The sequence below is a fragment of the Callorhinus ursinus genome, unplaced genomic scaffold (assembly GCF_003265705.2).
Source record: "Callorhinus ursinus isolate GAN/ISIS: 27379988/994484 unplaced genomic scaffold, GSC_fseal_2.0 scaffold16, whole genome shotgun sequence".
In the NCBI taxonomy this organism is placed as follows: Eukaryota; Metazoa; Chordata; class Mammalia; order Carnivora; family Otariidae; genus Callorhinus; species Callorhinus ursinus.
In genome coordinates this window covers 30,635,906-30,658,656 of record NW_027397078.1, presented here as the reverse complement: position 1 = coordinate 30,658,656, position 22,751 = coordinate 30,635,906, and the positions used below count along the sequence as shown (strand labels likewise).

The window sequence follows — 22,751 nt, the reverse complement described above, 5'->3', positions numbered from 1 at the left end:
GAGAGTGAGAGAGAGAGAGAGTACATGAGAGGGGGGAGGGTTAGAGGGAGAAGCAGGCCCCTCGCTGAGCAGGGAGCCCGATGCGGGACTCGATCCCGGGACTCCAGGATCATGACCTGAGCTGAAGGCAGTCGCTTAACCGACTGAGCCACCCAGGTGCCCAAAATAAAATAAATCTTAAAAAAAAAAAAAGAAAAAGCTGTTCTTGCTCCATTGACTTGCTTTTGCACCTCTGTCAAAAGTAAGTTGTCTGTACTAGTGTGAGTGTGTTTCTGGGTTCTCTATTCTGTTCCACTGATCGATGTGTGTTTCCCTCTGCCAGTACCGCACAGTCTTGATTACTGTCTTCATTACTTATTTCCTTGATTATTATAGCTATATAATAAAATGTCTTCTATTTCTCCCACTTTTATTATGATTTTTCAAAATTGTTTTAGGTATTCTAATTCCTCTAACTTTCCATATAAATTTTAGAATAATTTTGTCTTGATCCACAAAAATTCTTGCTGAGATTTCAGTACGAATTGTGCTAAACCTTTGGGGTACCTCGGTGGCTCAGTTGGTTAAGCATTTGCTTTCAGCTCAGGTCATGATCCTGGGGTCCTGGGATCAAGTGCCCCGTGGGGCTCCCTGCTCAGCAGGGAGCCTGCTTCTCCATCTCCCTCTGCCCCTCCTCCCCCGGCTTGTGTTCTTCTTGCGTGTCTCTTTCTCTCTCAAATAAATAAATAAACAAACAAACAAATAAATAACTTTTTAAAAGGGAATTGTGTTAAACCTTTATATTAATCTGAGGAGATTTGGCATCTTTACTATTTTAAGTCATTCAATCCATGAACATGATAAATATTTCTCTATTTTGATCCTATTTTTCATTACTATTGTATAGTTTTCAGCATGTAAATCTTGTGTATGTTTGATATATCTAAGAACTTCAGTTTGAAACTTTGTAAATGATACTGTATTTTTGTTTTTTCCCCAAGTATTCAATGTTAGTGTATCAAAATTCTATTGATTTTTTAAAAAGATTATTTATCAGAGAGAGAGGGAGGGAGAGGAGCAGAGGAAGAGGGACAAGCAGACTCCACCCTGAGTACAGAGCCCAATGCCGGGCTCCATCCCACAACCCAGAGATCATGACCTGAGCCAAAATCAAGAGCTGGATGCTTAACTGACTGAGCCACCCAAGCGCCCCCGTTCTTTTGATTTTTCTGTGTTAATCTTCTCTCCTCCAAACTCATTTTTATTAGTTCGGAGGATTTTTTTATAGATTCCTTGGAATTTTCTATGTAGGCCATCATGTCATCTGCTGATAGGGACAGTTTCATTCTTTTCAATATATGTACCTTTTATTTCCTTTTCTTGCATTACTGTGTTGGCTAGGACTTCTAGCACTGTGTTGAAAATAGTAATGAAAGTAGAAATCCTTGCTTTGTTCCTCATCTCAGGGGGGAAAGCATTCAGTTTTTCATTATGTATGATGTCAGCTGTAGTTTTTTGGTAGAAGTTTTTCATCAAGTTGGACAAGTTGGCCTCTATTCAGTTTTCTGAGAGTTTTTGTCATGAATGGGTATTGAGTTTTATCAGGTGATTTTTCTATATCAGTTGATATGTGATTTTTTTCTTTCATCTGTTAGGATGGTGGATTGCACTGATTGACTTTTGAATATTGAATCAGCCTTCCATCTCTGGAATAAAGCTCTCTTGGTCATGGTGTATAAGTTTTTAATACATTGCTAAATTCTGTTTGTTAATATTTTGTTAAAGATTTTGCATCTGTGTCCAGGAGAGATATTGTGTCTAATTTATATCTTCCTAGGCTGCCCCTTTCCAAGTCTGGAGAGAGCAGGATTTGGGTCGGGGGAGGCTTTTTATTGTCTACCCTTATTGACATTTATGGATTGCTGACTTCTCCACCATCCAGTCCGGGATATATGAAGCAAAAAAGAAAACCCAGGGAATTCACTGCTATGTGTTTCCCTGAGTACTGAGTTCCTCGGCTGGTTTGCCTTCTTCACTCCACTTTTTGGAGTAATCTTATGTTTGTCTTATATATTATGTCCAGGATTTTAACTGTAGTTGGTGGGGTAGAGAGAAGTATGTCTACTCCACATTGTCCTGAAACTGGAAATCCAATCCTTATCTTTCCAAAAGTAGATTTTAAAGCCTCTTCCATGCTTATTTATGGATGAAAAAATTAATCTTTCAACTTCTTGGGGAATGGAGTATGCCTTCTGCAGATTAGCAGAGTGGGTAGCATAGTGTATATTCTCAGTGAATATTAATCAGATCTCCACAATGGTCACTGCATTCCGGTTAAGTTGCCCCGGCATAGAACCTACGTCTCACGGATTGCACATATGTCTGTTTTCCTAGGGGAACTTAAATTGCCCTTTTGCTCTGCGAATTCGGTATTTTTTGCTGTGGGATATAAGGCTGTAGGTTATACCATTGTGTTGATATATCATCCCAACTGTAGACAGCTTTGAGGGAGAAAGAGGGTTCTAAGAATAATTAGGGCCAGTCAAACAGTGTAAGCAGAGACTGTAATGGGCAAAGTAGAACATATGGTCACCCTAGTTATACCTGCTCTGTGAATTTACTATTGACTTAATTTGGCAATAGTGGTATTAAAACATTTTCTCAAGTGCCACAGATGTATGCTGGTATATGCACATACCTGAGCATCCTCACACACATAGACACATTCAGGCATTCATGCCTAATAATAAATGAAGGAGAGTTGTATAGGCCGGCTAAGTTAATGTAGGATTTTTCCTAAAGAGAATGTTCTATTCATTTCCTTCAGACTTGTCCACAGGGGCCACCTGCAGGTCTTTTAAATACCATTAAGGCTTACACAAAAAGGGCATTCTAGTTAATGTGGTTTGTCAGGAAGAAATACTTATTAAAATGTCTTGGAATAAATGGAATACGGAGTTTGAAAAGGTCCAATTCACAGCTTTTCTTTCAAGTTATAAAATGGGAAGTACTTCAGGTGTAAATAATTCATCCGGACAAATTTGTTTCATTTGGTGTGTATGTGTCTGCCTGCCTGCCTGCCTGTGAATATATGATTTTCTTTTTGGAGCCCTGTGACATTAGCCCCTTGTTAGTTGAGCACTTCTCATGAATCAGAGTGTTCTGACCCACAAGGGTCCGGACCTTTGAGTTCTATTTCACTGAACTGTTTGTACTTTTTTATAGACAGTCTTCCAAACAGAAGAAGGCTATTCAAACTGCTATCCGCAAAAATAAAGAGGCAAATGCAGTGCTGGCCCGGCTGAACAGTGAACTTCAACAGCAGCTCAAGGTAAGGAGCTTCCCAAAATTGGATTACTAGGCTTTTCTTCTGGTGGTTTTGTTTTGACCATTGGCTGAGCACCTGGTTCCATTCCTGTTGGTAAGACTTGCATCTTTGTTCTCAAACCTCTTTTGGAAGGTAGAGAATTGCTGCACTTAAGTTTCATGGGTTGGTTCTTATATGTTTAGAGGAAGACTAGCAACTTGAATATGCAGGCTACATATTGTGTATTAGTGACTAGGATGGAGAATCTATTACAAAGGCTGTCTATAGCATTCTTCATTCCCGAAAGCTTCTGGACGAGCCCTTGATTGTTTAGATCCTCCCTGAATGATGCTATACTTACGTAGGTGGAAGAGGGTAGCACTGATACTATCAAAGGCCCGACCCTCTGGCGGGCAAATGGTTCCATATCACCTTCTCAAGAACATCACCTCTCTCCTTACCACCTCTTTCTCTTCACCATTCATCTTCCCTGTTTTAGTTTTCCAGGACTGCCATAACAAAATACTATAACCTTGGTGGCTGAAAGTACCAGAAATCACTTCTCACAACTCTGGAGGCTAGAAGTCTGAAATCAAGGTGTCAGCAGAGCTGTGCTCTATCTCTGAAGGCTCTAGGGGAGAATTCTTCTTTCTTCTTTGCTTCTAGTAGTGGCCGGCAATCCTGGGCGTTCCCTGGCTTCCAGATGTGTTATTCCAATATCTGTCTTCACTGTCACATGGTTTTCTCTCTGGGTCTCTCTGTGTCTGTGTCCAAATTCCTCTTATTGTGTCCTCTTCTTACAGGGACACCAGTCATTGAATTAAAGCCTGCCCTAGTTTAGCATAACCACATTTTAATTAAATTACATTCACAAAGGTCCTATTTCTCTGTGAGGTCACATTTACAGGTGCTGGGAGTTAGGACTTTAAGCGTATCATTTTGGGGGACACAGTTCTACCTACTGCATCCCCTGATTCTCTACTGCATCAATCCCATCCACATAAACGTGCTCCAGTATTGTCCATTATTTTGACTGCACATCCTTCTTCAATTGCAGCCCCCTCTCTCTGCTCTCCTTCCCAGCTAGTTTCTTAGGAGTTGTTTTCATTTACTCTCCTTCCTCACCAACAGCTCTCTCTCTCTCCACTTCAATGTGGCTTTGCTCTACTCCATTCACACCCCTCCTACAACCAAATCCAATGGGCCTGTTTCAATGTTACTCGAATTTTCAAAAGAATTCTACACAGTTGGCCATTGCCTCCTCTGAAATGGCCTTTCTCACTGACTTTTGGACTACTATACTTTTTTCCTGTTCCTTCCACTACCTCCCTCTCTCCCTCCTTCCCTCCCTTCCTGGTGCTTCTTCCTTAGCATTCTGTGCTATTTCTTCCTTCTTTGATTTCTCTTTTATTACTCCCTCTTTGCCCCGATATTTTATTATGAACATTTTTAAGCATACAAGAAAGGTGAAAGAATCCTATGGTAAATACGTTTATAGCCAACTCTTTTAACATTTTATTAGTTTTATCACATATCTACCCCTCTGTTCCTCAGTCTACCTTATTTTTAACATGTTTTTCAGTAAATTGCAGACATCTGTATGCATCCCCTAAATACTGCAACATGCAGATCAGTAACTAGAGTTCAGTATTTTTACAGGTTTTTCTGATGATGTGAGTTTTACATAGAATGAATGCACAGATGCTAAGTGTGCCATTTGCTGAATTTTTACAAATGCATATACTTATGGAACCCAAACCCCTATCAAGATACAGAACATTACCATCATCCTACAAGGCTCCCTCATGCTCCTTCCCTGTCAGTTCCTGCCCCATGCACACAGGCAACCACTGTTCTGACTTTGTTATGTCATAATGTTGTTTATTCTGTAACTTTATATAAATGGTGTTCCCTAACACGTACTTTTATGTAAAGCTTATTTCACTTAGTATTACATTTTTGAGAATCATTGATAACGCATGTGTCAGTAATCCATTCCTTTTTACTGCTGGATAGTATTCCATTGAGTGATTATTCTACAATTTCGTTATCAGTTCTTCTATTAATAGACATGTGAGCTGTTGCTAGTTTTTGGCTATTTTGAAGAAAACCACATTCTTGAGTAAGTCTTTGTGTGGAAATATGTCGTCATTTCTCTTGGGGAAGTACCTAAGATTTGGATTAGTAGGTAATGTGGCGAACATATGTGATTAGTTTTATTAGAAACTGCTAGAGCTTGGGGTGCCTGGGTGGCTTAGTCAGTGAAGCATCTGCCCTTTGGCTCAGGTCATGATCTCAGGGTCCTGGGATCGAGCCCCACGTCGTCGGACTCTCTGCTCAGCGGGGAGCCCGCTTCTCCCTTTCCCTCTGCCTGCCGCTCCCCCTGCTTGTGCTCTCGCTCTCTCTCTCTCTCTCTCTCCTCTCTCTCCCTCTGTCAAATAAATAAATAAAATCTTTAAAAAGAAAAAAAGAAAAGAAACTACTAGAGCTTTTCCCAAAGTGGTTGTAGCATTTTGCACTCCTCCCACTAGAGTGTGAGAGTTCCTGTTATTCCACATCCTTGCCAACATTTGGTGGTGGTCTTTTAATTCTTGTTGATCCTGTGGTGATTTAGTTTTTATTTTGCATCTCCTTGATGCTTAATTTTGCCGAGCATTTTTTATTAAAATTATTTACCTTTCATATATTTTATTTTATGAAGTGTTCGAAATATCTGGCCAGTTAAAAAATCGTTTTTTCTCTTTTTTTGTGGCACTGTAAGTAGATGCTTTTTATATTATCTTGGTTCCTAGTCCTTTGTCAGATACCTGTTTTATAAATGTTTTCTTCCAGTCTTTCATTTTCTTAACTGTATCTTTTCAAGAACAGGTATTTTTAATTTTTAAACAGTCTAATTTATCGGGTATTTTTCTCTTATGGTTCTTATTTTCTTCTTATATAAGGAAACTGCCTACATCTAAATTATGAAGATAGTCTCCTATGTTTTCTTTTAAAGCCATTATTGTTTTAGTTTTTGCATTTAGGTCTTAAGTTACTTTTTTAAACCACTTTAATTGAGGTATGATTGATACACAAAAAACGATGCATATTTAATGTATGCAATGTGATACATACAGTTGGAAGATAATTATATATCCATGGACCCATCACTACAATTTATGCCATAAAACTATTCATCACATCTAAAAGTTTTCTTCCCCCTCTTATTATTATCATCATTATTATTTTGTGAACATGACAAGAACACTTAACATAAGATCTGCCCTCTTGGCAAATTTTTAATTATATACTACAGTGTAATTCATTGTAGGCACTATGCTGTATAGTAGATCTCTGGGCCTTACTCATTCTGTGTAACTGAAACTTTGTACCCTTTGAATAGTACTTCCCCATTTCCCCCAGCCCCTGACAACCACCATTCTCTACTCTCCTTCTAGGAGTTTGACTGTTGTATATTCCTCATATGAGTGGTGTCACTTAGCATTTGTCCTTCTGTGTCTGGCTCATTTCCCTTAGTGTAATGTCCTCCAAGTTTATCTGTGTTGTTTCAAATGGCTGAATTTCTTTCTTTTTAAAGGCTGAATAATATTCCATTGTATGTGTATATATTTTCTTTATCCATTTGTCCATTGGTAGACATTTAGGTTCCTTCCATGTCTTGGCTACTGTGAATAATGCCACAGTGAACATGAGAGTACAGATAATCTCTTCAAGGTACTGATTTTAATTCCTTTGGATATATACCCAGAAGCTGGATCATATTTGGTAGTTCTATCTTTTTCAGCTTTATTGAGATATAATTGACATTTAACACTGTGTATAGGTATCAACATGTTGATTTGATACATTTACATATTGCAATATGATTATCATAGTACTGTTAATACCTTTGTCTCCTCACATAATTACCAGTTCTTTTATGTGGTGAGAACATTTAAGATTTACTTTCTTGGCAGCTTTGAAGTATGAAATGTAGTATTGCTAACTATAGACATCATGTTGTACATTAGATCCCTAGAACTGACTCATCTTATAACTGGAACTTTGCACCCTTGGTTAACATCTCTCCATTTCCCCTCCAGCTCCTGGCAACTTCCATTCTACTTTCTGTTTCTATGAATTTGGCTTTTTCACACACAGATGATATCATGCAGTATTTGCCTTTCTCTGTCTGACTTACTTCCCTTGGCATAGCGCCTACAAGGTCCATCCATGTCACAAATGACAGGATTTCCTTCTTTCTTATGGCTGAATGGTACTCCGTTGTATGTATGTACTACATCTTTATCCATTCATCTGTAGACAGATACTGATGTTGCCATAGCTTGGCTGTTGTAAATAATACTGCAGTGAACATGGGAGTGGAGATATCCCTTTGAGATCCTGATTTTTATTTCATTTGGATACCCAGAAGTGGGATTGCTGGATCATGTGGTAGTTCTTTTTTTAATATTGAGGAACTTCCATGCTGTTCTCCTTGGAGGCTGCACCAATTTACATTCCTACCAACAGTGCACAAGGATTCCCTTTTCTCCACATTTTTGGCAACACTTATCTCTTCTTACCTTTTTGATAATAGCCGTTCTAACAGGTGTGAGGTGATATCTCATTGTAGTTTTTTTTTTTTTTTAAAGTAGGCTCCACACCCAGTGTGGGGCTTGAACTCACAGCCCTGAGATCAAGAGTTGCATACTCCACCAACTGAGCCAGCCACGTGCCTTTCATTGTGGTTTTGATTTACATTGCCTTGGTGATTGCTGATGCTGGGCATCTTTTTACGTACCTGTTGGTCATTTGTTTTGGTATGTTGTGTTTCCATTTTCATTTGTTTCAAGATCATTCTTGATTTCTTCTTTGACCTGTTGGTTGTTCAGGAGTGAAATAATTTTTATTGCCCTCATTGTATTAATTCTTGTTAAAAGTTACTACCTCACTTTTTTTCCTAAAAGTATTAACTGGATGCTTGTCACTCTAGCATTGTGCCTATTAATGTTTTATGTACTTGATTTTTAGGATTCTAAATCATAGAATTTCAGAGCTTTAAGGGAGCTTGGAAACCCTCCTTCAACAGATGGGCATAGCAAGGCCCTTGAAATCTGTGTGACCGGCCCATGGTCACTTAGCTACTGTGTAATAGAGCAGAGGAGGAGTAATACCAAGTCTCCAGCACCTTTGGCACTCTGCTTCCCCATATGATACTGGTTTGCTTTTTATTTATTTATTTATTATTGAAGTATAGGTGAAATACAATGTTACATTAGTTTCAGGCGTATAACACAGTGATTCTGCAATTCTATATATTACTCAGCACTCACTACCACAAGTGTAGTCACCATCTGACACCATGCAGTGTTATTATAATATTATCGACTCTATTCCCTATGCTGTACTTTTCATCTCCATGACTTATTTATCTTATAACTGAAATTTTGTACCTCTTAATCCACTTCACCTATTTTGCCCATCCTTCCACTCACCTCCTCTCTGGCATCCACGAGTTTGTTCTGTGTATTTAAGAGTCCTTTTTGTTTGTTTGTTCATTTGTTTTATTTTTTAGATTCCACGTATAAGTGGAATCATATGGTATTTGTCATTCTCTGTCTGACATAGTTCACTTAGCATTGTACCTTTTAGGTCCATCCATGTTGTTGCAAATCGCAGGATTTCATTTTTTTTTTTTATGGCTGAGTAATATTCCCGTGTGTGTGTGTGTGTGTGTGTGTGTGTGTGTGTGTGTGTATCACATGTTTTTACCTGTTCATCTATTGATAGACACTTGGGTTGCTTCTGTATCTTGGCTATTTTAAATAATGCTGCAGTAAACATAGGGGTGCCTATATCTTTTCGAATTAGTGTTTTTTAATTTTCTTTGGATAAACACTGAATATTGGAATTACTGGGTCATATGGTAGTTTTTTTTCCTTTTTTTGAGGAATCTTCATATGTTTCCCATAGTGGCTGCACCAATTTGCATCCCCACTAACAGTGCATGAGTGTTCCTTTTTCTTCATATCCTCACTAACCCTTGTTATTTCATATCTTTTTGATACTAGCCATTTTGACAGGTGTAAGGTGATATTGCACTGTGATTTTGACTTGCCTTTCTCCAATAACTAGAGATGTGGAACATCTTTTCATGTGTGTCTGGTGGTCATTTGTATGTCTTCTTTGGAAAAATGACCTAAATAGGTCCTTTGCCCATTTTTTAATTGGATTGGGTTTTGTTTTGGTATCGTATAAGTTGTATAAGTCTTTTATATATTTTGAATATTAATCCCTCATCAGATAAATCATTTGCAGATATCTTCCCTTATTCATTAGGTTGCCTTTTTGCTGATGGTTTTCTTGGCTGTGCACAAGCTTTTTATTTTGGTATAGTCCTATTAGTTTATTTTCCCTTGCCTCAGGAGACATATCCATAAATGTTGCTAAGGCTGAAAGCCAAGAGATTACTGCCTATGTTTTCTTTTAGGAGTTTTATGGTTTCAGGTCTCACATTTAGTCTTAATCCACTTTGAATTTATGTTTGTGTATAGTGTAAGAAAATGATCCAATTTCATTCTTTTGCATGTAGCTATCCAGTTTTCCCAACACCATTTATTGAAGAAACTTTTTCCCATTGGATATTCTTGCCTCCTTTGTCATAGATTAATTTACCCTATAAGTGGGTTTATTTCTGGGCTCTCTATTCTGTTCTCTTGATCTATGTGTCTCTTTTTGTGCCAGTACCACACTGTTTTGATTACTACAGTTTTGTGGTATATCTTGAAATCTGGGATTGTGGTACCTCCAGCTTTGTTCTTCTTTCTCAAGTTTGCTTTGGCTATTTGAGGTCTTTTGTGGTTCCATGTGAAATTTAGGATTATTTGTTCTAGTGCTGTGAAAAATACTGTTGGTATTTTTTTTTAAGATTTTATTTATTTATTAGAGAGAGAATGAGAGATAGAGAGCACGAGAGGGAAGAGGGTCAGAGGGAGAAGCAGACTCCCCGCTGAGCAGGGAGCCCGATGTGGGACTCGATCCCGGGACTCCAGGATCATGACCTGAGCCAAAGGCAGTCGCTTAACCAGCTGAGCCACCCAGGCACACGCTGTTGGTATTTTGATAGGGATTGCATTGAATCTGTAGAGTGCTTTGGGTAGTATGGACATTTTAAAAATATTTGTTCCCCTGATGCGTGAGCATGGAATATCTTTCCATTTGTTTTTGTCATCTTCAGTTTCTTTCATCAGTGTCTTATAGTTTTCAGAGTACAGGTCTTTCACCTCCTTGGTTAATTTTATTCTTAGCTATTTTATTCTTTCTGATGCAAATGTCAATGGGATTGTTTTCTTAATTTCTCTTTCTGCTACTTCATTATTAGTATTTAGAAATACAAGAGGTTTATGTATATTAATTTTGTATTCTGCAACTTCACTGAATTCACTTATTCTTATTTTTTTGGTGCTGTCTTTAGGGTTTTCTGTGTCTCATATTCTCATCTGCAAATAGTGGCAGTTTTACTTTATTTTTACTGGTTTACATGCCTTTTATTTCTTTTTCTTGTCTGATTGCTGCAGCTAGGATTTCCAGTACTATGTTGAATAAAAGTGGTGAGAGTAAACATCCTCATCTTATTCCTGATCTTAGAGGTAATGCTTTCAGTTTTTCACCATTGAGTATGATGTTAGCTGTGCGTTTTTCATTAGATGGCCTTTATTATGTTGAGGTGTATTACCTCTAAACCCACTTTGTTGGGAGTCTTTATCATGAATGAATGTTGTACTTTGTCATATGTGTTTTTTGCATCTATTGAGATAGTCATGGGGTTTTTATCCTTCCTCTTGATAATGTGTGATGTATCACATTGATTGATTTGTAAATAGCCGTAGGTACTTTTGATTCTCTTGTCCTTTTACCTTGTAATAGAGTTAAGTGGTTAACACCCCATCATATTACAGTATTAGAGTATTCTGAATCTTACTATATACTTACATTTACCAGTATGTTGTATTTTTTTATGTTTTCATGTTGCCGATTAGCATTCTTTCATTTCAGCTTTCTTGGCAAGGCTGGTCTAATGTTGATGAACCCACTCAGCTTTTGTTTTTCTGGGAAAGCGTTTAATCCTTCATTTCTGAAGGATTACTTTGCCAAATAGAGTGTTCTTGGTTGACATTTTTTTTTCTTTTAGCACTTTGAATATATTATCCCACTCTATCCTGGCCTGTCTGTAAGGTGCTTGCTGAGAAATCTGCTGAGAGCCTTTTGGGGCTTTGCTTGTAAGTTACAAACTTCTTTTCTCTTGCTGCTTTTAAGATGGTCTCTCTTTGATTTTTGACAGTTTTATTATAATGAATCTTGAAGAGGATCTCTTTAAGTTGAGTTTGGTGGTCTATGAGCTTTATGGACTTGTATCCATATTTCTCATCAGCCATTATTTATTGAAATAAGTTTTCTGCCCCCTTCTCTTTCCAACTTCTGGAAGTCCAGCAAATCACATATTATTTCTTTTGATGGTACCCTATAGATAATGTAGCCTTTCTTCACTCTTTTTGATTATTTTTTGTTGTTGTTCTCTTCTGACTGTATAATTTTAAAGTTCTGTCTTCTGTCTCATAGACTCTTTCTTCTGTTTGATCCATTTTGATGTTTTTGCTCTCTATTGTAATTTTCCTTTCATTCATTCTTCAGCTCCAGAATTTCTCTTTGGTCTTTTTTTATGACTTCTGTCTCTTTGTTAGACTTCTCATTTTGTTTGTATAATGTGGTTTTCCTGATTTTGTCTTTTTGTGTTCTCTTGTAGTTCAGTGAGTTTTCTTAAGACAGCTATTTTAAATTCTTTAGCAGGTAAATCACAGCTCTCCATGTCTTTGGGTTTGGTTACTGGACATTACTGCAGTATTTTGTTGGTGTCATGTTTCCTTAATTTTTCATGTTCCTTGAAATTTTGCATTGCTGTCTTCATATTTGAAGTAGCAGTCACTTCCTTCAGTCTTTATTAACTGCCTTCAGAAGACAGGTACATTTCATCAGTCCTGCTAGGGATTCTGAGGCTTTCTCAGACCTTTTATGAATGTAGCTGCTTGACATTTTTTGTTCCCTCTTGTGGAAGAATTATTAAGCTTATATGCCTTCTGAGCCTGCAAAACACCAGGCCAAGTGCTAGCAGCCTCTCTTTTGTTTTCCCAAAGGTGGCACTAAAGCTCAATTTCGTGGTCTCTCCATGACCCACAGATTTGAGCCAGCACAGCCTTTCTGCATGTGCTCACCAGCCACCTGCCAAAGTTTGCTGCCTAGGGAGTGTGAATAGGTATCTGGTACAGGATAGGTGTGTGTGTGTGTGTGTGTGTGTGTGTGTGTGTGTGTGTGTGAGAGAGAGAGAGAGAGAGAGAGAGAGAGAGAGAGAGAGAGAGTAAGGCTAGAGGTATGCTGAAAAGTACCCTGTGGGCAGTTGGAGGACCCCCAGAAGCTCATGAGTAGGCTTCTTGATGAGTCCTGCAACACATTTTGTAGGATCCATGTTTCCTTTAATACCTTTTGAGGGTCCTTTCTGCTGCTCTCCCAGCTACTTTCTGTCTCTCGGTCATGCAGTTCATAATTCAGTACTCTGGACGGGGCAAGAGAGAATTGAGCCTCTTTGGCAGTGTCCCACACAGCTGGGAAGGTGGGTGTGTACCCTCACACTCCTATTTCCCCCATGGGGGAAATCATGGGCTGAGAAGTTCTCTCGGCCCTAAGCTGTGCTACCTTGTGGAGGAGGGTGATATAAGTAAAATCTTACAGTTCCTCTTATCTCCTCCAGTGCATCCAAACTATTTTTTTTTTTTTTGCTCTAGCATTGTGCTAGAACTTCTCTCCTGGAAATTTGGACTTCCACCAAGGCGCTGTCATCCATGGGTGATTGTCTAAAACAGTGTTTTCCATAGATTCCCAGATGGTGGCTAAGAGGGACTAGAGCTGGTTCAGAGGCCAGTGCAGGGTCCAGAGCTGGGACTGAGGTCTGTGTGCCTATTATCCAATACATGGCTGGGTGGATCTCTTGGTGTATGTATGGTGCTGGATCCCACAGCTCCCACAAAGGCACTTTGCCCATGAATGAAAGCCAGGTTTTTTTGGCACCGTTGTTGTTGGCAGAGGGACATGGACAAGGGATGTCTTATACAGCCATGATGCTGATGTTACTCCTGGTAATTTTGTCATTTTTTGATGAACTTTCATAGCGTTTCCCATAGTGGCTGCACCAATGTCTATGATCCACCTCAAATTAAGTTTTGTTTATGGTTTGAGATTAGGGTCAAGGTTTATTTTTTCCCTATATCAATATCTAATCTAGCACTATTTGTTGAAAAGAGTTTCTTTTCCTTCTTGGATTACTTTGGTCCCCTCATCAAAAGTCTAATGACCGTATAAGTGTAGATTTATTTCTGGGTTCTCCTTTTTTTTTTTTTTTTTGAGAGAGAGAGGGGGAGAGAGAGAGAGGGAGAGAGCACGCCAATGGGGGGAGGGGCAGAGGGAGAGAGAGAGAATCTCAAGCAGACTCCACAGTGAGCACGGAGCTGGACATGGGGTTCAGTCTCACAACCCCAAAATCATGACCTGAGCCGAAATCAAGCGTCAGATGGTTAACTGACTAAGCCACCCAGGTGCCCCTGGGTTCTTACTCTGTTCCTTTAATCTATTTGTTGATTCTTACACCAGTAGTACACAATCTTGATTACTGTTACTTTGTAGTAAGAAAATCAGGTAGTATAAATTTTTCAACGTGCTTTTCTTTTTCAAGATTCCTTTGGATATTCTGGGCCCCTTGTTTCATATAAATTTTAGAATCATTGTGTCATTTGCTACAAAATAGCATGCTAGGATTATGACTGGATTCATTTGAATCTATAGATCAGTTTAAGGAGGATCAAAATCTAAACAGTGTTGAGTCTCCTAATCTGTTGGTAGAGTACATCTTTCTAATTATTTATATCTTGTGAAATTTCTCTTAGCAGTCCCGAGTGTACACATATTACATGTGTTTTGTTAAATTTATTCCTAATTTTTTGTGACACTATTGCAAATTGAATTGGTTTTTAAATTTCCATCGTCTAATTGAGTTTGTGAGGGTTACAGAATACAAGGTCAACACACAAAAACCAATCATATTCTTTTATGTAAGCAATGAACAATTGGTAACAGAAATATGAAGAACACTGCCATTCACAATATCTTGCCACCCTCCTCCAAATGAAATACTTAGGTATAAATTCATCAAAACACATAGGTTGTGAATATTGAAAACTATAAAGTACTCCTAAAAGAAATCCAAGACCTAAATAAATTGAGAGACATGTTTGCTTTTTGTGGATTGGAAGACTTAACATAGTAGTGATGTTATTTTTCTCCAAAGTGATCTGCAGATTCACTACAATGCCAGTCACAGTGCCAGCAGGACTTTTTGTAGGTATAGATCAGCTAATCTGATAATTTTTATGTAAGGGCCTAGGAACTTGAATAGCTGAAACAAATTTGGAAAAGAAGAACAAAGTTGGAGGAATCACTTTAGTATCAGGCTTCAGTAATCAAGACAATATGGGCTTGGCGGAGGGATTGATGCATAGATCAGTGGAGCAGGATAGAGGATTGTGAAGTAGACTACATGAATATAGCCATTCCGTCTTTGACAAAGGTGCAGCATCAGTTCATTGAGAAAGGGGATAGTCTTTTCAACAGTTGTTTTCTAACAATGGGTCCTCCATATGTGAAAAAAAAAACGAACCGTGATTGAAACCTAAGTCTTTATACAAAGATTAACTTGAAGTGGGTCATAGATGAAAACATAAAACATAAAGGTATAAAACTTTTGGAAGAAAAGATAGGAAAAGTCTGCATGACCTGGTGTTAGAAATGATGCCAAAAGCGTAACCTAGAACAGAAAAATTAAATTGTACTTCATCAAAATTAAAAACTTTTGCTCTGCCTAGAATACTGTCAGGAGAATTAAGAGACAAGCTGCAGACTGGGAGAAAATATTTGCAGCCCACATATTTGACAAAGGACTTGTATCCAGATTATATAAAGAACTCTCCAAACTCAAGAACTCTCCAAACTCCAGAAACTCAAAGGACTTGAACAGACACTTCACCAAAGAGGATATAAGGATGGCAGATAAACACGTGAGAAGATACTCAGCATCATTAGCCATAGGGAAATGCAAATTAAAACTGATCGTGTACCACCACACACATAGTAGAATTGCTAAGACAGAAAATAATGACACCACCGGGTGCTGGCAACTGGGACTCTCATGCGCTGATAGGAATGCAAAATGGTACCCCACTCTGAAAAATCATTTGGCCGTTTCTTAGGAAGTTACACATGCACTGACTATGTGATCTAGCAGTTCTACTGCTGGGTATCCACCAGTGAAATGAAAACTTGTGTTCACTCAAAAGTCTGTACATGAATGTTCATTAACAGTTTTATGTGATGGCCAAACCTTGGAAACAGCCCAGATGTACTTCAGAGGATGAATAGGTCAAGTGTGGTACATTCACACGATGAAATAGTACTTGGCAGTAAAAGTAGTGATACACACAACTTGGATGAAACTCCAAAGATGTTACACTGAGTGAGGCAAGCCAGGGTCGAAAGGTTTTATACTGTTTGATCCCTTTTATTTGACTTTCTTGAAAAGACAAAACTATAGTGCTGGGAAACAGACTGGTAGTTGCCAGGGGTTGTGCATGAAGGTGAAGGTTTATAGATCAGTGAGTTGTACCAGGGAGCTTTTTGGTTGGTGGCAGTTACACAAATGTATACATGTGTTGAAGTTTATAGAACTGTATGCTAAAAAAAGTCACTCTTACCATGTAATGAAAAAGATTTTTTTAAATGTCAAAGTTCATTCTGTTTTATGAATCTTTGTGTATGAACTTTTTTGGTGTGTGTTTTATTTGTTTTTCTCCCCTCTTACTTTGCTTTGGTGTAGATCATTTTCATACAGTGTTCTTTCTTCTTGGTAAGCCCTTTTAATTTGGAAACCCACATTCTTCAGTTCCGAGGGTTTTCTTGGTTTTTGTTATTGTATTTTCTCCATGTTTCTCCTCCCCACCCCCCGCCCATTTTCTCTGTTTTCGCTTGCTGATATTTTTCAGACATTGGAACTCTTAGCTTGTTGGTATTTTAATATTTTCATATTTTATCTTCTGTTTTCTGTCCTTCTCTTCTTTATTTTTGTCTTTTTGTCCATTTCTGGAGACTTACTTAATTTTAAGTTTTGTTGTCTAATAACCAGGAGTTCATTTTTTGTTCTCTAATTGTTTCTTTTTAAAGGTATCCTATTCTCATTTCATTGTTGTAATATCTTTTATCAATGGTAGTATTTGTCTTCTTCCTGAATACTTTTCTATTTTACTGCTACGTTATTTCTTATTAGATGCTTTCCTTCAATATCTGATGATCCTTTGCTTATATTTGGGAGGAGGATGCAGATGCTCCCTGGAAGTGCATAGCATGTTGGGCTTGTCAACTTTGAGCTTCAGTCTTCCAACAGTCTGGTTGGGCTGTATAGTTGGGGATCCTCCCAAGGCAGTATCATTGGTGCTTTCTTTTTAATCTGATAGAATTTCCAGAGAGATTTTTTTTTTTTAAGTTTCCTACATGGAGGGAAAGACCTGGTTCAGTGGAGAGAGAGGGCTGTGGGTCTTAGTATCTAGGATATTCATTTAATCTCCTTAGTTCCAGTCCAGTATCTTGTCCTCAGCTGTGTCTCTGTACTGCTAATCAAGAGGCCCTGTGTTTTACCTTTTCAAGGAATAAATCTTCAGTATTCTGCCCGGGTAGCAGGAAGAAGCTGGGGAGCTAATTGCTCCTGAAGCGGACTTTCACCCAACACTTACTCTAGCCATCCTCCTCCCCTCTTCCGCTTCCACTTACGAAGGTATCTGGCACTGCCAGCTTGAGTCTTTCAGGGACTCTTCTGTGTAAAATCAAGTGGGTTCTTGTTTTGTCCCTGTGCTTAGCTTAGGTTTAGTTTTCTCTCCTTGATCTGTATGAGTGAAAATGTTTTAGCTCGAGTGAAAAGAAGTCTGAAGAATCATCACAATAGAACTTTAGTCACAGCCTGTCAGTCAATTTCCAGGCTAAGTCAGTTTACAGATGCAGGACCCTTGAATAAAGGGGTATTTGGGTCACTTTACGGACAGACCCCACCATGCAGCGATGTAACAACTGGTAGAATGCCCACATTTATTTTGCTTGGATTTGCTGAGTCATTTACCATTCATCAGTTTGCCTTCCTGCTTGCAAATTGTATTGGTGTCACTTCTTTCCTTTTGTTTTTCTTGTTTTTTTGTGTTTGTGACTTAAAAAACTTTTTCATTGTTTTAGTGGAGTTCTAGTAAGGAATGAGTATGCTGTGTATGTTCAGTTCCATCTTTCACTTGCAGCCTCTGTCTGTATTCTTTTGCTAGATGATAACACAATCTCAGGGCTTTGAAGATCATCATCCATAGCCTGGTGATCCTAAATTTATGTCTCAAACCTTACTTCTCTTAGCTCTGATCTTTGGACATGCAATTACAACTGCTTACTCAACATATTCTCTTAATATATCTAATACACACCTCAGACGCTTCATTCCCAACCGTCCCTTTGAAATGCCTATTTCTCATCTAATCTTGTTCTCAGTACCACTTACTAACCACCCACTTGCTTGATCCCAAATCTCTTTCCTTCTTTTCTACGTCAACTTTATCAGCAAGTCCTGTCAGTTCTAAATTAAAAAAAACAAAACAAAACCAGAATTCATCCAGTTCTTGCCATCTTTATGGCTGCTACCCTGACCAGAGCCATTTTCATTTCTCACCTGGGTCCATGCAGTAACCTTGCAACTCTTCCCTGCCTGCACTCTTGCCCTACTCTACAGTCCACTGTCTACACAGTAGCTAGAGTGAACATTTTGAATTCTGAATTAAGCCACATACATTCCCTGATTCAAAACCCACAATGCTATCCCCCTGTACTGTGAATGGTGTCTACACTCCTGACTCTGTCCACAAGGTCTGTGCCTAACTCTCAGACTTCAGCTCCTGCCAGTGTCTTCCTGACTGCCTCTCCTCTGGTCACACAGGCCTTTCTGGTATCAAACACACCAAATTTGTTCCCTCCCTTGGGGCCTTTGTATTTGCCATTTTGTCTCCCTGAATCTCCTTCCCCCATTCTTCATATGGCTCACCCCTCAGTTCAATCAAGTCTCTGCTCAGATAGCATCACCTCTGAGAAGCCTTCCATGACCAACTGTTCTACCTGTCTTCCAGATTCCTCTATTACCTCATCTTATTTATTTCCTTTTGAAGGTATCGTGTTCTTTATTGTCTTCCTCTAGCCATTTGAGTATAAAGCCTGTGAGGGCATTGGTCTGATCCATCTTGTTCTTTGCTGGTACCGTCACACCTAGAGCAGAATCTGGCCCATAGTAGACAGTTAATCAAAGACTCTTAGATGGCTGGGTAGGGGGGAGGGTGAACAAACGCTTGCTGAATTCTGTTTGGACTGTTAGCATGTTGATTCTTCTGGGGCATCTCAGAATTAAGCCTTCCTACAGAGTTCTTTCCCATCTTAACTGATTCTACTTACGAATGTCTTTAAGTGTCCCCTCTCTTCCTGCCAATAAATCTGCTTTGGGGCCGAAAGTTTGAATTCCCAAATAGCAGGTGGCTGATCCTATTTTTCTTTCTCCCTGCCTTTAGCCATGCAGTCATACCTTCAGCTGTATTTTGTGCAGGAGCCAAGGCGAGATTTTGGCAGAGGGATGGCCAGTGCATTTGCTCATCCCTCAGACCCGGCAGGGTGTGGTGCTGGACTAGAAATGAGAGATCACAGCTAGAAATTGAGTCCTGCTGGCTCACCTCTCAGTATTAGCATTCTGCTTTTGCTTTTCTGCTCTCTCCCAGTCTCTGTCTTTTGATTTTTAACATTGACTTCTGCCAGCCACTGATCCTGTTAAAACTGCCAGTGAGATTGAGGTGTAGGGGGTGGCGTCAGTCAGTTTCATTTCCTCATCTTCAGAGAGGAGCTGCGAGATGACAAATTGTGAAGCTGCCTCTGTCTAGTCACCAGTTGTAAATATGATTCCTTCTAGTCTGCTTGTCCGGTACTTCAGCATTTGTGGGTCTGCTTACAAGTTTCTTTTTAATATCTGATGAAGTAGGGATGAACCCAGGAAATGACCCCTTTGCTTTTTTGTTTTCTTCTCTCTGTTTTGTACAAATCAGGAGGTTCATCAAGAACGGATTGCATTGGAAAACCAATTGGAACAACTTCGTCCAGTCACTGTGTTGTAACCCCCAAGACTCAAGTAACAGTGGGTGACTTTTTCTGCCAAGATCTTTCCTTTGAATGTTTCAACCCAACTACTTGTCATAGATGTCCAGGACTGTGAAAAGCTGCGAGCAGCGGAATATAATCCATATTTCCTTTTCTCTTGTATTTCACTTGTACGTTTTACTTTGGTGGAAAAAATACAGCTGATTCTTACACTTGAAATTGTAATTTCAGTGGAATTTATCTCCCATTCTTAAGTACTTCCTCAAGTTGTTAGATGTTGCTCCTTACCAAAAACCAATCTTCTAGCAATTAAAAACAATTTAGAGCATTATTTATTTAAAGAATTTATGATTTGTATAAAACCTCATAACCTAGTACCTTCAGGATGCTTGTTTTATTTTTGTATATATCAAATATAGTAGGTTGGTTTCCTGAATAATCGGGATTCCAACTGGATAGTCTTTGGCATGATGATAATAAAAGCAAAAACTAAAACAAGAGCATCAGATTTAGACAGGCGCCGTGCCCTCCGCCACCATATGCCAAAAATTGCTTCTCTAGTGCCATTGCCATTTTGACATTGTACCTAGCTATAAATAATACATAACTATTGTTTTCTGTTGAATGGCAGAGATTTATTGGGTCTTTGCACCTCTGTAAAGTGGAAGTTTTGTCAATGATCTATTTAACTTGGCCCAGTTAGGCCATCAACTCACAGAATTCAGTCCTTTCATGTAAATTTTTGGGTAAGAGCAATCCACTTTAACCGCCTCACTCAATCAAATTAAATAAATAGTTGCCAGATCGCTACTTTTATCCTGCATGGGATAACATGTTTCTAAATGCATGAATTTGGAAACCACACATCAGATGTGAAAGGCTGAAGAGACTGTTTGGACTGTTAAATATTTGTTGCTTGAACCCAGGTATCCACCCTGGAGAAGAAGGGGAAATGGTTGTTACCAGCAATCCAACAACTCTGGTAGTTATTTTTGTCTTTGTTATTTTAACCTGGATTGTGATTGTATTGAGTATGAAGGACTATTGAAAGAAAACCGATCTTCACTCTGTATATAAAAGTGTTTATTCTCTGTGAAGTGTACCCTTGGGAAGTGATTGGTTTATGTACCGTCCAGCAGAGCCCAGCTGACTCCAGTGTATGTGATGTAAAACCATGAGCTCAAATTGCCGAAGCCAGTATCCTATGGAAGTTTTGATCACCCACTCCTCCTGAAAGCTCAAGTTGAAAGTGGGAAGTGACTGACCCCCAGAGGGATCAGGGCACGCCCACTTTCACATCACTTTGAGAGACTGATTACAGGAAATGCTCTCTCTCTCGTGCATTTTGCTAATTTACCCATTCTTAGAGTAGAGGTGTGGGGTGTGCCTCGGTCCTTTTTGAGGTGGTTTAGGATAGGTTTGCAGTGTGGGATTAAGCCTTCAGTTTCAGTAGAGTTGACAGCTTTTAGAATAAGGAGGTGTTTATTTAATGCTTCCTTACTTTATTTGCAAACTTTATCAATAGCTTAATGGCAGAAGAGAAAGGCTCAATCAGATGATGTTTTCCCAAAGAAAAACAAATTATTGATTCTATCCTGTGCATGTGAAAAGATTTTGATTTGATTTTGAAAATCCTAGAACTTAAACTATTTCTCTATTCTCCCTTTCCTTCCCTTTTGGTTGCCTTTTCTGTCCCTCTGGGAGGGGTTTGGAGTCATTTTAAACCCTTCCTAAGATTATGAATGGGCGGTGCAGATTTTTGACATAACCTCTTTTCCAGTGTCCTGAGATCAGCAGTGTTCTTGCTGCAGACATTCCACAGCATGCTTAGCTTTTGTTACATTCCACCGGGGAAAGAACAGCGTGTGCGCTCCATCTCCTCATCTTCCAGTACCTGTGCGCTCCCTCGAGATAGCACTGCATGTCCAGTAAGGAGGCATACGAGCTCAGGAATGTTAGTCTTTAGTATACATTTAAAAAATATTGATATGTTTTCCCCCCATCAAGTCAGTGCCAGAGTGAGACAAATTAGGAGGTTGGGGTTTTGTTTAGCTGGCTTGGTTTTCACTAAAGGACCAAACTCACATTGGACAGTTAAAGTCCCATGAGTTGCATAGTTTCACTGATATTTTAAGATGAGCATTGCATTAAAGCACACATCATTGTCTATACCCAGCTTTCTTTTTTTTTACATTTTTAAATTTTATTGTTATGTTAATCACCATACATTACATCATTAGTTTTTGATGTAGTGATCCATGATTCATTGTTTACGTATAACATCCAGTGCTCCATGCAATACGTGCCCTCCTGGACTGCACTTAACAGTGACCATAGTGTATTAGTTGCTTAGAAGTGGGTTAAAAAAAACCCCAATATACACTATTATTATTACCTGACTAGTGCTCTTCTTCCATGTCTCTGTTTTCTCAGAATGTGCACTTTTAATTTAGGATTATAGCTCCTGTTAATGTTTCTGTGAGCCTTCAGTGTGATTTACAGGAAGGCTGGGTTATGGAAATCACCATTATACCTCTTCTATAAAACTTCTCCAAAATTAGACCCACTTGTTGGGCAGAATTCAGTGGACAGAATGTCGATGTTGCCCCCATCCATGGGGGTTTCATAAGCTTGTTGTTAAGTGGTCTTCCTCCAAAGGGGTCCTATAGTCCCATGATGAAAGCACAGTAGGGATTGATAGCAGGCTAATGGGGTACCTCGGTGTCTCTTGTAAGTGGTGTATTACTTCTGCCACATCCCTGTCCAGCAGACATGAAGTACAACCAAGAGGTAGATAATCTGGAATGGAGGTGCATGTTGTAATCAAGGCAGATACTTGCACTTGTTTCAGTTGGTAAGATCAAACTGCTTTATAAATACTAGAGAAGTGCTTTGGGCCTGATTGGGAGGGGAGACATCTTAGCTGGAAGCTATGCCCATTTTCCCCTCGGAGAAGAGGACGTCAGAGCTGAGAGCACTTGTACCCGTCCCCTGCAGTTTGCTTGTGGGGAAACCAAGGCCATCAGAAACTACGTTTTCTAGCCCCAGAATCTTTAGAGAGATAACTAGTGGCAGAGTTGGAATGCCAGCTGATCTTACAGATTCTGAGTCAAGTCGTCGAGCCTCTAGCAATACTAAAAATAGATTAGGAGGGTTTCTTCTGTTTACCATG

General features: G+C 39.1%; 1 protein-coding gene across 4 annotated transcripts in view; it reads left to right on the top strand.

The window, feature by feature from the left end:
- REPS2 (RALBP1 associated Eps domain containing 2) overlaps nt 1-22,751 on the top strand; it is a 328,460-nt gene that overhangs the window by 218,260 nt on the left and 87,449 nt on the right. For 3 of the 4 annotated variants that reach the window (XM_073902043.1, XM_025857570.2, XM_025857563.2), the window contains 2 exons: nt 3,205-3,310; nt 19,528-20,912. In XM_073902043.1, coding sequence (XP_073758144.1) covers nt 3,205-3,310; nt 19,528-19,596 — 175 coding nt within the window. In that variant the 3' untranslated portion in view covers nt 19,597-20,912. Of the gene's footprint in view, nt 1-3,204; nt 3,311-19,527; nt 20,913-22,751 lie in introns of those variants that run through there. The other variant, XM_073902042.1, reaches the window with a different exon arrangement.